This window comes from Electrophorus electricus, chromosome 26 (genome assembly GCF_013358815.1).
Source record: "Electrophorus electricus isolate fEleEle1 chromosome 26, fEleEle1.pri, whole genome shotgun sequence".
Classification (NCBI taxonomy): Eukaryota; Metazoa; Chordata; class Actinopteri; order Gymnotiformes; family Gymnotidae; genus Electrophorus; species Electrophorus electricus.
The window spans coordinates 8,430,759-8,445,758 of record NC_049560.1 but is presented as its reverse complement, the minus strand read 5'-3'; the positions used below and the strand labels follow the sequence as shown (position 1 = coordinate 8,445,758).

Genomic DNA, 15,000 nt, shown 5'->3' with positions numbered 1-15,000 from the left:
TACTTGGGTGGAGTTACATTTAAAGTAATTTATTTCTTTAGAAAAATGGACTGGATGCAGTGAGGTGGGACTCCATGCTGTGACGTGTCTACGTGTGTGCAGCGTTGGGCAATGACGCATCCTGAGGTGCGGTTGAACTGAACATTCCTCTGAACACTTGTCACACATGTTAAGGTATTTTCCTTTCAGCCACACTTTATTTTCTTTGGTCCTTTATAGAACATTAACAAACTTTCAACAGAGGATAATTGATTACTGTGTAATATTGTCATTAATGAATAATGGTTTGGATACAATTGGAAGTTTACAAGTGGAACAGTCCAAGGGTCAGACATCAGTGCTCCAACTAACCGAAAAATGAGGGATAACGAGAAAACGGACAGTCGGATGTTGAGGTAGTGAATAAAACCATGACCATGGAAACAGTGGCCATGGAAACAATGGGTCCAGGGCATTGGCAGCCCTGGGAATGCAGCCAAGCCCCCGTTACCATGGATACAGTGAATATGCCTAAAATGAAAACGTACGGGTGTGGGGTCAGCAGACATGGTCACTGAGAGCTTTATTTAAACCATTTAAACTGTGCTGTGAAACTTGAATCATTAAGCCCTTATGAAACTGACACATTTCTGACATTATTTACCTGCTTTGTCCAAAACCAATATGAGTGTTCACAAACTCTACAGACTACACTGAACTTCCACAGTGTTTATACATGAAACAGTCATTATTATACAGATATTCCATGCACATGTATATAATAAAAAATCTTCATTCAAAACAACAAACAACTTGAGAGATTAGACACTAAAGTGGGGTGTACCATCTTATTATAATATAGCAGTGTAGGAGACCATTCAGACTCACACACCTTCTGCTCAGTTTAGGAGACCATCCATCCTGTTCAGTGCCACAGCCACACCCATGGCCACACCCACCACAGCATCCATGGCCACACCCACCACAGCGTCCATGGCCACACCCACCACAGCGTCCATGGCCACACCCACCACAGCATCCATGGCCATAGCTACCACAGTCTACAGTGTGAAGTTACAGGTGAACTGTCTGTATTTTATAAGTGTACAGACTGTATTTAGGGGTGTACTTTGTAGGTGTACAGACTGTACAGACTGATAGAGGCATTGTAGTCAGACAGCATTGGATAGTAGTGGTAATGACTCTACTATACTGGCTAGGATGTATTTTATGAGTAGATGACAAAGCACTTTTGCAAGTCGCTCTGGATAAGTGCAATTTACATTTTGCTAAATGCCTGAAAATAAATGTAAAAACAGTCTGCTTGTCCTTTATTTAAACGGTTGCAGCGCTACTCCTAAGCGAACACCGGGCCTTATGTCAGGACGTTTATATATTCTGATCCTAAATTTGTCAAACTTTTGTCAGAAAGTCATGTCATGTCAGACTCAGCTCATAAGTTTAGCAACAGTACAGTCAACAATCGGTTTTCACGAGAACTGTGATGCACACCAACACAGTATCAAAGTCATCATTGTGTGTTTTAGCAGAACATCTTGCAGGGACGTAACACCACTGAAATGGTGAATGTTAATAGAGTGTTCCTTACCTTTAATCTTTCCTTTAAAAAATAAATTAAATATGGCATACTTTGAAAGTAAGTTTTCTTATTAAAGTATGTACATTGTACATTTCCTGTATGTAGTAAATAAAAACAAAAAAAAATAAATTAAAATTCTGCATTTTGTTTTTTTTTTCTGCCGGCTGTCAACAAACAGCAGTTTTGGCTGCTTAGTGCTAATGTTAGTTCCTCCGAAAGTCTGAATACAATAAATGAATGGAGCTACTACAATCCAACCTAACTAAATACGATCTTACTCTCAGACTACAGAAATGGTCACAAGTTTTTGACCTCACTGTTTTTAAATTGCACAAACTATATTGCATACTGACAATAATACATCAAGAGAGTTAGATAACCGACTGTGTGCATCTGTCTGTGTGTGTGTGTGTGTGTGTGTGTGTGTGTGTGTGTGTGTGTGTGTGTGTGTGTGTGTGTGTGTGTCAGTGAGTGAGTGAGTGAGTGAGTGAGTGAGTGAGAGAGAGAGAGATGTTATGGCATGCTAGAATACAAAAGTAATCAGTCTATTTTGATTACTGCTCACCGAAGCAGGTGACCTCAGTGAAAGAGTAAAATATCTTCTGTGTATGTGTGTGTGAGTTCAGTATCTTATAGATTATACCTTATTCATACAATTAAAAACCATTAAGATGCTTTGTAGATCCACTGACCCCAACACTGTCAGGACCATGGAGAATGAAGCCTCAAAATCCTATCCCTAAAACCTAAACCTAACCCTAACACTAACTGTAACCCTAACTCCTATCCCTATGCTTAACTCTAACTTTAACCCTAACTATAACCCCTAACCCTAACTCTGACTGTAACTCTAACCCTAATTCTAACTTTAACCCTAACCCCTATCCCTACGCTTAACTCTAACTTTAACCCTAACTATAACCCCTAACCCTAACTCTGACTGTAACTCTAACCCTAATTCTAACTTTAACCCTAACCCCTATCCCTACGCTTAACTCTAACTTTAACCCTAACTATAACCCCTAACCCTAACTCTGACTGTAACTCTAACCCTAATTCTAACTTTAACCCTAACCCCTATCCCTACGCTTAACTCTAACTTTAACCCTAACTATAACCCCTAACCCTAACTCTGACTGTAACTCTAACCCTAATTCTAACTTTAACCCTAACCCCTATCCCTACGCTTAACTCTAACTTTAACCCTAACTATAACCCCTAACCCTAACTCTGACTGTAACTCTAACCCTAATTCTAACTTTAACCCTAACCCCTATCCCTACGCTTAACTCTAACTTTAACCCTAACTATAACCCCTAACCCTAACTCTGACTGTAACTCTAACCCTAATTCTAACTTTAACCCTAACCCTTATCCCTACGCTTAACTCTAACTTTAACCCTAACTATAACCCCTAACCCTAACTCTGACTGTAACTCTAACCCTAACCCTAACCTAACCCTAACCCTAACCCTAACCTAACCCTAACCCTAACCTAACCCTAACCCTAACCCTAACCTAACCCTAACCCTAACCCTAACCCTCACTCTAACCCTAATTCTAACTTTAACCCTAACCCCTATCCCTACGCTTAACTCTAACTTTAACCCTAACTATAACCCCTAACCCTAACTCTGACTGTAACTCTAACCCTAATTCTAACTTTAACCCCGTGAGAGTGGAGCCCCACGCTGGAGTGTTAAACCATCTTAGCACTGCTCTCCACACCAAACACTCCAAGCAGGGTGGAGTGATCAATTAGAGTACAGAGGTATGAGGTGGTGGAACATTAACAGACAGACCGTCAGCAGAGAGAACCAACTGCTGTAAATCTGTCATGAAACCGGTGACATCATGCCGCAAAGGTATATATTCACAGCAGCATTTGCACATCTCAACCCACCGCAAGCAGCACCAGAGTCCTGTTCTTGACGTCTGGGACTAAGACTGAAGCATGTGTTCTGGGAATTTTGCGAAGTGTCTGGGTATCACCCTCATTCCTCTAGCTATTCTCTCCTTCCTCTGCAATATCCTGCTCCTGTTTCCTGGGGGTAAACCTGCCGAGAACAATGATGACATTACGGACGAGGTCTGGTATTTCGGTGGGATCCTGGGTTCGGGTATTTTGGTAAGTGACTTGACCGTTTTAGGAAATGTTAGCGAATTTCTGTAAAAACTATTTTCAACATTGTTTCCATGTAACTTTAATTATGATAATTAAATAATGGATAAAAGCAAGATATTTACATGATGGAAAATAAAACATATTAGGGTGGCATATAATAATAAATGATGTTTGTTATGATGAAATTAGTTAAATTATAATTAATTTTTTTATAATTTACAATTAATTAATTAAATTATAAAATTGTATATACGGTACATAAAAAAGTAATTTAAAAAAAACTACATGAAAAAAGTCTCCGCAGTGTTAGAGTTTAGAGTTGGAGTGTGCCGCATTTGTTTTGGACAAAGCTGAGTTGATGTGTTTACTTTGTTAAGATGATTTTTCCTGCCCTGGTCTTCCTCGGTCTGAAGACCAACAACTGCTGCGGATGTTGCGGTAATGAAAGCTGTGGAACAAGATGTGCGGTGAGGACAGTCTCATTTTCCCTCCCACTCTGTCCCTGATACTCGCCGTTCTCATCCCGCACACATGCGCCGAGCTCAAAAACAAGACTAATGTCAGACCGTACTTACTTTGAAAATCTATTTTCAGATTATTACAAAACACCATAAAGTAACAAAAATATGTTCCAGATCTTTGACTGCTTTGTTTTCAGGAGCTGACAGTGGAAGTGTGAGAATTACTTTGGTATTTATGACCCTTTAAAGAGTTTTTCTTCAGTTTAGATCAGTTCAGGCTCCAATAAGATTTATAAAGGCCACAGACCTTCACTAACTTATAACATTTGTAGGATACTATAGTTACTGTGCTGTAGTATACTAGTTACTGTGCTGTAGTGTACTATAGTTACTGTACTGTAGTGAACTAGTTATTGTGCTGTAGTATACTAGTTACTGTGCTGTAGTGTACTATAGTTACTGTACTGTAGTGAACTAGTTACTGTGCTGTAGTATACTAGTTACTGTGCTGTAGTGTACTATAGTTACTGTACTGTAGTGAACTAGTTACTGTGCTGTAGTATACTAGTTACTGTGCTGTAGTGTACTAGTTACTGTGCTGTAGTATACTAGTTACTGTGCTGTAGTGTACTAGTTACTGTGCTGTAGTGTACTATAGTTACTGTGCTGCAGTGTACTAGTTACTGTGCTGTAGTATACTATAGTTACTGTGCTGCAGTGTACTATAGTTACTGTACTGTAGTATACTAGTTACTGTATCATAGTGTACTATAGTTACTGTACTGTAGCATACTAGTTACTGTACTGTAGTATACTAGTTACTGTATCATAGTGTACTATAGTTACTGTACTGTAGTATACTAGTTACTGTATCATAGTGTACTATAGTTACTGTACTGTAATATAGTAGTTACTGTACTGTAGTATACTAGTTACTGTGCTGTAGTGTACTATAGTTACTGTACTGTAGTATACTGGTTACTGTATCGTAGTGTACTATAGTTACTGTACTGTAATATACTAGTTACTGTGCTGTAGTGTACTATAGTTACTGTGCTGTAGTGTACTAGTTACTGTGCTGTAGTGTACTATAGTTACTGTGCTGTAATATACTAGTTACTGTATTTTAGTGTACTATAGTTACTGTGCTGTCGTGTACTATAGTTACTGTGCTGTAGTATACCAGTTACTGTGCTGTCATGTACTATAGTTACTGTGATGTAGTATATTAATTACTGTGCTGTAGTGTACTATAGTTACTGTGCTGTAGTATACTAGTTACTGTGCTGTAGTGTACTATAGTTACTGTGCTGTAGTATATTAGTTACTGTGCTGTAGTGTACTATAGTTACTGTGCTGTAGTATACTAGTTACTGTGCTGTAGTGTATTAGTTACTGTGCTGTGGTGTACTAGTTACTGTGCTGTAGTATACTATAGTTACTGTGCTGTAGTATATTAGTTACTGTGCTGTAGTGTACTAGTTACTGTTCTGTAGTGTACTATAGTTACTGTGCTGTAGTATATTAGTTACTGTGCTGTAGTGTACTATAGTTACTGTGCTGTAGTATATTAGTTACTGTGCTGTAGTGTACTAGTTACTGTGCTGTAGTATATTAGTTACTGTGCTGTAGTGTACTAGTTACTGTGCTGTAGTGTACTATAGTTACTGTGCTGTAGTATATTAGTTACTGTGCTATAGTGTACTAGTTACTGTGCTGTAGTATACTATAGTTACTGTGCTGTAGTATATTGGTTACTGTGCTGTAGTATACTAGTTACTGTGCTGTAGTATATTAGTTACTGTGCTGTAGTGTACTAGTTACTGTGCTGTAGTATACTATAGTTACTGTGCTGTAGTGTACTAGTTACTGTGCTGTAGTATACTATAGTTACTGTGCTGTAGTATATTAGTTACTGTGCTGTAGTGTACTATAGTTACTGTGCTGTAGTATATTAGTTACTGTACTGTAGTAATGACTACCTTTTTGTCTTACGCTGTCTCTGTCCGTCTCTGTCCCCGTCCAGATGTTCTTTTCCATTATATTTGCTGGTGTGGGACTTGTAGGGGCTGGTTACTCTTTCATTGTGTCTGCACTCGCCATCAATCACGGACCGAAGTGTTTAATAAATGGCACGTTCACATACCCCTTCACCGATGGGTAGGTACCACCACATGTTCTGATGTACACAGAGCATATAAATATTTGCAAAGTATATTTGAGTGCAATGAAACGTACCTAAACTCTGACTGAAGCTTATTTCTGTTTCAGCCATTTTTTTTGTTATGTTTCATAATTATACTCTTGTAAAATCAAGCTTTTTCTCCAATGCATTAGAGCTTCGCTAAAATTTGTACTTTTTAAAAAAATTATTTTTAAAGTACATAAGTCAAAAGTACAGCTGCTAAGTCTATACACCTCACAGCCTCTCTGACTCATTCCCGAGGGACATTTTCCCAAGTATTCAAGCGTGCCGGAACATTGTTGATGCCGTCTCTCCCCTGTCTTTGTCTCTCGGACTGTCTCTGCCTCGCGCTCCGCTTCCAGCGACTACCTGTCCAACCACACGATGTGGGACGCCTGTGAGGGGCCGTCGGACATCGTGACGTGGCACCTCACCCTCTTCTCCATGTTACTGATCATGGGCTTGGTGCAGGTGGTGCTGTGCGGGTTCCAGGTCATCAACGGCCTCATCGGCACCATCTTTGGAGACTGCTGCTGTGGGGTAGGAACTCTTACGCACCGCTCCCATGGCAACCGCTCGCAGTTCAGGAGGATCTCAACACTTCCTCGTAAACATGACACTGGTTAACGTGATATTTACACACAATGTTATATGGAAACTTCAGTAACAATCTCCCACTGATATCTGAACTTGGAGTCATTGAGTTATTAGATGGTGTAAGTTTATGGTTAACCGATAAAAGATAACGTTTTCAAGGTCAAATGAACTCTGTGCTTATCTCGACCCCCACCCCCCAAAGCACACGAGCAAGCTTTAGAGCGATCTTGGGCTGTAATGTTGATGGAGTATCTTAATTACACGCAAATCTTTTATAAACTCAAAACATAAACTTGCTGTCCATGGTTTCTCTCACAGGGTTCTGGAAATTAAAAGGCGCAAGAAGAACTTCAATTCAGACCAACTTCTTCTCTCCTCGTTGTATTCTCCATTCATACTCTTTGGACACTGTTGGTTCTCATTGGCTCGTATGGATCCCTGGACAGGTTTACAGCACACATCCTGTCTCCTGTACTACACACTGGATCTTTTGCCTGATGGCAACGCTCATGAAGGCAAAGGGGAAACGTCATATTTACTTGAGAATAATTTTAATTGTCATTTGAAGTTTGTGTTTAAAAATATCTTGTCTGTTTTATTTTTATTATAAGAATTGTGTAAATGCTTTATGATGTTAATGTGTATTCTGCATTTTACACACAATCGCAGCTTTCTCACACTTAATTATCGCTTGTGTTTGAATATGAGATATGAAACATCTTCCTTATAAAAAGGGTCCTGGTTAACGCTAGCGGTGGTCGTCATTTTCACTGGTCGCGTTGCCTTCGCTTTCATGCAAAGCAAAACAGGAAGTCACAGTGCCAGAGGGAAAGATTAGCGCTGACGGATGTGACCCGAGGCCATGGGGTTTCCTTGGAGGGGCTGGCTGAGCCAAAAACATCATCTGGCCAGCTCCAGTCTGCCCAAACTACACCTGAAACATGATTTAGCCGTACGCAAAGGCCCTAAAGATGAAAAATACAACAGTATGCAATCTTTTCTTTTCTTTTTCTTTTTTTTGAGAACCATTGTGTGGTGACGCAAGTTTGAAGTTACCGAATTACTGAAGCCTAGGTGCCCTCAAATTTGACTGAAAGGTTGTTTATTATGAAATGAGGTTACGTAACATGCGGTCCGTGTCCGCTCCTGCTCATGTCATTAAACAGGACATTGTTAGCCAGCTATATTAAGTAAATATTCACCATCTTATCAGCCCCCCAGACACCGCACTGATGTTTTCTCATTTGGTTTATGAGGGTAATACTGTTCCGCTTTATGAGGCACTGCTGAGACAAGTCCATTTACAGAAGGAAATGTTCATTTTGACTTTTAAAATAAAACAACCTCTCTCTTGTGAGGTATTATTTAGCGATCAAACGCATGCTAGGCAACAGAGATGAGAGACTAAAATTTGTAATGTTTTGAGCTCAAGAAGTGCTTCAACCGTTTAAAAATAAAATCGACCATGATCTTTTCTTCCACAGCATAATTCGATGCCTTGCACAGAGGAGCTGAGGTCCAGCTTAAAACAACTTTAGTTGTAACTTTAGTTTAGTTCACTCAGGCGGCTCCACAGTGACAATATGAAGACGGGTGTTTATTGTGACCTCTGGTGGACACTCAGTAACACTACAACAGAATATACTATGTAAAGGCAAAATATCTTAGGCAATTTGTAAAAGTGAGTTAGTATAGATAAAGAATTCTTGAAAACAATTGTGGTACGCTGTAGTATTGTTTTACCAGAAGCATGCTTAAACCAAAATTCACACCAAAATCTGTGATAATACCTTTTTATTCTTTTTTTTTGTTCAACTTACACATCATTTTCAGAGATTTTTGTGAGGTTATAATTTTAGAATAATTTCCATATTTTCCAGGCACAGCGAGCTGTCTTTCTTTCTGTGTGTTCTCCATGTCCATTAGCAAGCTTCCAACCACCTCACACCCTGAACTCTAAGTGACCGTAAGACGGACTGGACCCTACACAGCGTGTAGGCCCCATGTAACGCTACACTGAAGTGCACCCCACCCCACCCCACCCCATTCCACCCCTAGATCTTCAGTGTCACACAACGTCTTCACTCATTTTCATACGTTTACGCTCTTCGGAAAATGTATTACTGTATATGTAAGCATTTATCGCTTTATATGCAAGTATTTATCGCTTTATATGCGAGTATGTGAGTATGTAAGTATAGCTTCAGTAGGTACAGATGAACAAAAGCACCTGCGTTCACTGCTGAGACCGATCAGACACCCAGACTGAATACCTGCCCAGGGGCAAAGGTCACGGTCCATTAGATATGCCTTAGGCTTCACTGTCCAGCTCTACAACACTCCAGAACACACACTGTGTGGTTTAATACCACAGACATACTTCCTGTCCTGCTCGTCCTCCCACGTGAGACTCAGAGGGACGTGGTCAGCTGGGCCACGTCACATCCGTCCTCCCTGTTCCCAGGACTTCACCACTCGACCCTGTCTAAAGGACATCATGAGCTCAGTCCGGTCCACTGTTACTGCCCTGTGTCATCATGTCACTGTCTACCCAAACTACCCCAGACTTGCAGTTCTATTGCCCTCCCAGTCACCATCACCAGTATACTGGTGAGCTGTACAGCACCAGTGCTAGGAATAGCAAAAAAAATCCCTCTGGATCAAACAAATCCCTGGATTACAGCTGGGATTAACAAATAAATCTCATGTGTTCCTCCGCGCTCACCCCGACCCCCGATTCACATACATGTCACACACAACATCTGGCTTTCAGAAAATACATTTTGTGTGTTGCATGTCCCCTGCAAAGCCACTCAGAGTGTCGCTGACCGCAGTCAGAGTGAAAAAACACAAAATAAGAACTTTATATACCAAATCTTCACGTCCACGTTCTCTTGAAGGTCTAATTTGTTCGTTACTGATTTGTAGTGCTTTGAAATTTCAATTCCATAAAAAAAAACCTAAAACTCTATTAAACATGATAAATACTACAATGCAAACTCTATATTAAAAGTCATAAAATGCACCAGATGCCCAGGGACACGTCCCGGGTATTTTACAGCGTAAAAAAAGAGAATACTGGAGCAGTACATAAAAAATGACACAAAATAAAAATCCGTCTACAAAGGTAAAGCGCTGCATGTCAGAGGAGCGATTTTAAATGATACAACGGCTAACCTGGAATCAGCTCGAGTACAAAGCTGTGAATGCCACGAAACTACGGCTTCTTTACAAACTACGTTGAAAGTCAAATTAAAGCTTGTAGATTCATTCTGAATACAGCAGGAAACATATTTGGTATCTGTAAGAAAGAAAAAGAAGGTGACTTTGTTCGTAAGGCCGTGTGATGAGTAAGAAGTGAAGCCACCCCCCATCCCCACCCCCCAGTAATGGTGCGTTACGTAACATGTATAAGATTCCACGGCTGGAGGGTCCCCGTTTTACAGAGGCCAACATTCACGTCTACACGAACACGGCTGGAGGGCCGTCCCCGAAGACAGAGGAAGGGGCAGAATTCTGATTAACCTACACAAGGTGGCAGTAAAAATCTACGTTATCCTACGTTATTTAACAAACACCTTTCTTCCGTTCCCCTTTAACTGCACTGGAACACCAACCGATTGACGTGAGCGTTTTTTGCTTTCTTTGTTCTCAGGCCGAACACCTTTGGTTTGGTTTTCGCTCAGTACGTCAGAGAAAAGCTACCTGTGACCAGGTCTGGTGGAGAACGGAACATAAACAGAGACATTTGAGAGGAGAGTCTGGGCCGCGGGTTGCGGCGGGGGGTCGCTGGCGCCAGGCCCGGAGCCAGCCTACAGCCACGTGAGGAACGGCTCACTCTTGTTTAGGACAGACTCCACGTCGCTGAGGATGGGCATGAGGTCTGTGCCCTCCAGGGTGCCCAGGTCCACGTTGGTGCCTGGCATGGAGTCAAGGAAGTCGGGGAAGTGGCTCTGCTGTGGCACGGGCATGCTGACAGGCCCTATGTTTTCTCCTGTGGAGTGACAGGCGCCTGATGAGTGGCATGCAGCACACAACAGCATTCGCAACACAGAAACACGGTTACAGTGTGAGGAGTCAATATGATCACTCGCCACCACTCGGAGCTTTGTGGTGTACGGGGGAAACGTGTGTGTGTGTGTGTGTGTGTGTGTGTGTGTGTGTGTGTGTGTGTGTCCAGTGCACCTGTGTCCATTTCCTCCATGTTGGTGAGGAAATCCTCAGGAGTAGTGGGTATGCTGTAGCAACCCAGACCCAGCCCACTGTCCGTGCTTTGCTCCCGCGAGTGGTACGGCCCACTGTGGACACACACAGAGTTCTTATCACCAGGGAGACTCCTCAAACAGGCCTCATTTCAACACTTTCCCAGGTCCAGTCATAGATCTGGGTGTCTAGCCCACACCCTGGGCATGGCATCCTTACAGAGGGTGTGTGGCCATGGTGGCAGCTCACTCGGGGACACACACACACACACACACACACACACACACACGCAGAACAGCATTCAGTCCTGTTGCCATGGCGACTCGGTCAGCGGAGCACACGAACACACTGGGCCTTTGGCTCTTGAACAGAATAATTCAGCACTTCATTTATTCATGACCAACATGCAGCTGGATAATGACTGCAGCCTACACCAGGACTGGACCAGGCATCACAGCATCAAAGTACCAAATGCACTATAAAGAGAGCATTAGTTCAGTTTATTTTACACTGTGCACAATTATTGGGCAAGAGAGTATTTTGATCGTATCATCATTCTGATGCATATTTTCCAGCTCCGAGCTGTATAAACTTGAATGCTTATTGGATTTAAGCATCAGGTGATGTGCATTGGTGTGATGAGGGAGGGTGTGGCCTAAGGAGATCAACACCCTTTATCAAGGTGTGCAGAATTATAAGGCAAAATGGGCCAAAAAAGAGCTTTAACTGACTCTGAAAGGTCAACAATTGTAAAAAGTCTTTCAGAGGCATGCAGGATTCTTAAAATTGCTAAGATACTCGGGCGTGATCGCAGAACCATGTTGAGAAAAAGGCAAAAAATAACTACCAAAGATTTGAGAAGATTCAAACGTGACGCGACCAGGAACCCATTTTCCTCCAGCACTGTCATATTCCAGACCTGCAACCTACCTGGAGTGCCCAGAAGTACAAGGTGTTCACAGCCAAGGTAAGGAAGGCTGAAACCTGAACACCACTGAACAAGACACATAATGTGAAACGTCAAGACTGGGCCAAGCAATATCTGAAGACAGATTTTTCAAAGGTTTTATGGACTGCTGAGAAGAGTGTGACTCTTGACGGACCAGATGGATGGGCCCGTGGCTGGATCAGTAACAGGCACAGAGCTCCACTTCGACTGAGACGCCAGCAAGAGGGAGGTGGGGTACTGCTGTGGGCTGGTATTACTGAAGATGAGTTAGTTGGACCTTTTTTGGGTTGAAGATGGACTCAAAATCAACTCCCAAACCTACTGACAGTTTTTAGTAGACACCTTCTTGAAGAAGTCTGCATCTTTCAAGAAGTCCATGATTTTATGCAGGACAATGCTCCATCGCATGCATCGAAGTTCCCTACTGCTTGGCTAGCCAGTAAAGGCCTTAAAGATGAAAGAATAATGACATGGCCCTCTTCCTTACCTTACCTAAACCCTACTGAGAACTTGTGGGCCCTTCTTAAACGGGAGATTTATGGTGAAGGGAAACAGTACAGCTCTCTGAGCAGTCTCTGGGAGGCTGTGGTTGCTGCTGCACAAAAGGTTGGTCGTCAACAGATTAAGAAACTGACAGACTCCATGAATGGAAGACTTATGACTGTTATTGAAAACAAAGATGGCTACATTTGTCACTGATTTAAATTTTTTTTTTTTTTTTTTTGAAATGTCAGAAATGTTTATTTGTAAATTTTGAGGTGTTTTGTTTATTATTCTCACTTTAACACGTCACGGACAGCTCCTCTTTCCACTGGTCACACGGTTCGGCCCGTCGTATGCAGTGGGAACTCTTTGTAATTGTTCTTGTTTGTAGCCACGCTTCTGGTGTCTGCGCACACCTGCATATGGTTTCGCGTGTCTTGTTTGTGTGTATTTAAACCAGTGTTGGTGTGTGCCGTTTTGTCAGTCGTTGAATGTGTATAGGTACGCGTGTCGTTGCTCGTTAGTGTTTGTGTTCGCGATGTTTCATGTGCTTCGTTTTCACCATTTATGTGAGTGCCCTTGTCTTCTGTGTTTTCCTGTTCCTTGCGCTGCAGCACTTGGGCCGTTACATAACAGATGAAAATAAACAAGTGAGATTTGCACATTTCTGTTTTTCATTCAGTTGCATACTAATTCTGCACACTAATAGTTGCCCAATAATTCTGCACACACAGATATTCTCCTAAGAAAGCCAAAACTGCACTTTTACTGTCAAATATTCAGGTTTGAGGTTTATTAACATTTCGGATTGACCGAGAGTAGTCGTTCAACAATAAAATTAATCCTCAAAAACACAACTTGCCTAATAATTGTGCACACGGTGTATTCCCAACAGGAAAATCCTGGCCTAAAGAACATGAAATATGTCAGAGAACTCGAGAGAGCGAAAAGGACAGTTCAGGACTTACAGGAAAGGGTCGGACCCGTTGGCGCTGCTAGGCATGAGGCCCTGGTTCAACGGAACAGAACTGATGGGCTGAGCCACTGGCACCATGTTCTCTGACTCCATGGGCATCTGTTTGAAGATCGCCACCTCCTGGAGGAAACACACACACACTGTAACCTGATGCATGAGATTATGAGTTTATAATATATCTTCAGATTATAATTTACGTGTTGTCAGCACAAGTTTGAGCTCAGTAGGAAGGGTTTTCGTGACCTCCCACCCCAGTGCAGGTGTCAAGTTAATTCACAAGATGTGTCCACACCGCCGAGTAGTTATGGAGGAAAACAGAACCAGCCTCGCTGATGATGATATTTCACACACACACAAACACATTTAGAGCACAAAGGATTTTTCACCTGTTTAATGTTCTAAAACTTCAAGAAGACAAGCGAGACTAGGAACAGACCCTAACCCTACAGGTAGGACATATCCAGCCAGTTTAGAGAATCGGTTACAGGTGTGTGTGTGTGTGTGTGTGTGCGTGCCAGAGAGTGTCTGTGTGAGTGTGTGTGTATGAGAGAGTGTGCATGTGTCTGTGTGTGTGCGTGTGTGTGAGTGAGTGTGTGTGTATGCGTGTCTCTCTCAGTAAGAGGACCTCCTTCTTGGACTGAGGGGTTGTCTGTCTTATGTCAGGTATGTGGTTGTTCAGGTGGAGGCTGAGTGAAGCAGAACTGGACAGGACAGAGTAAAGCAGGACAGGACGGGGTAAAGCATGCGTTTAGGGTGGAGAGGCTCACCAACACTGCTGCGTGTAGGGTGGAGGCACTCACCAACACTGCTGCGTGTAGGGTGGAGAGGCTCACCAACACTGCTGCGTGTAGGGTGGAGGCGCTCACCAACACTGCTGAGTTTAGGGTGGAGGCGCTCACCAACACTGCTGCGTGTAGGGTGGAGGCACTCACCAACACTGCTGCGTTTAGGGTGGAGGCACTCACCAACACTGCTGCGTTTAGGGTGGAGGCACTCACCAACACTGCTACGTGTAGGGTGGTGGCGCTCACCAACACTGCTGCGTTTAGGGTGGAGGCGCTCACCAACACTGCTGCGTTTAGGGTGGAGGCGCTCACCAACACTGCTGCGTGTAGGGTGGAGGCGCTCACCAACATTGCTGCGTTTAGGGTGGAGGCGCTCACTTATATTGCTGCATTTAGGGTGGAGGCACTCACCAACACTGCTGCGTTTAGGGTGGAGGTGCTTACTTATACTGCTCGTTTGGGGTGGAGGCGCTTACCAACAGTGCTGCGTGTAGGGTGGAGGCACTCACCAACAGTGCTGTGTGTAGGGTGGAGGCGCTCACCAACATTGCTGTGTGTAGGGTGGAGGCGCTCACCAACATTGCTGCGTTTAGGGTGGAGGCGCTCACTTATACTGCTGCGTTTAGGGTGGAGGGGCTCACCAACACTGCTGCGTTT

General features: G+C 42.8%; 2 protein-coding genes across 3 annotated transcripts in view; one reads left to right on the top strand and one right to left on the bottom strand.

The window, feature by feature from the left end:
* The first annotated feature begins 3,300 nt into the window (after positions 1-3,300).
* Positions 3,301-7,909, top strand: tm4sf4 (transmembrane 4 L six family member 4). The gene is made up of 5 exons (XM_026997106.2): positions 3,301-3,707; positions 4,082-4,171; positions 6,192-6,325; positions 6,713-6,890; positions 7,266-7,909. Exons 1-5 carry the CDS (start codon positions 3,534-3,536, stop codon positions 7,278-7,280), a joined length of 591 nt encoding a protein of 196 aa, XP_026852907.2. The 5' UTR covers positions 3,301-3,533; the 3' UTR covers positions 7,281-7,909.
* An 815-nt stretch (positions 7,910-8,724) lies between these two features.
* Positions 8,725-15,000, bottom strand: part of wwtr1 (WW domain containing transcription regulator 1) — a 36,233-nt gene continuing 29,957 nt past the window's right edge. Inside the window, exons 4-6 of one of the 2 annotated variants that reach the window (XM_035523243.1) lie at positions 13,551-13,678; positions 11,133-11,245; positions 8,725-10,941 (exon numbers count right to left, since the gene is read on the bottom strand). In XM_035523243.1, the coding sequence (XP_035379136.1) occupies positions 10,760-10,941; positions 11,133-11,245; positions 13,551-13,678 (423 nt within the window). In that variant the 3' untranslated portion in view covers positions 8,725-10,759. The remainder of the gene's footprint in view (positions 10,942-11,132; positions 11,246-13,550; positions 13,679-15,000) is intronic. The other variant, XM_035523244.1, reaches the window with a different exon arrangement.

Coding starts and splice junctions, on each gene's coding strand:
- tm4sf4 (XM_026997106.2), top strand. CDS start 3,534: ATGTGTTCTGGGAATTTTGCGAAGTGTCTGGGTATCACCCTCATTCCT. Junction 4,172..6,191: donor GCTGTGGAACAAGATGTGCG/GTGAGGACAGTC, acceptor GTCCCCGTCCAG/ATGTTCTTTTCCATTATATT. Junction 6,326..6,712: donor ACATACCCCTTCACCGATGG/GTAGGTACCACC, acceptor CTCCGCTTCCAG/CGACTACCTGTCCAACCACA.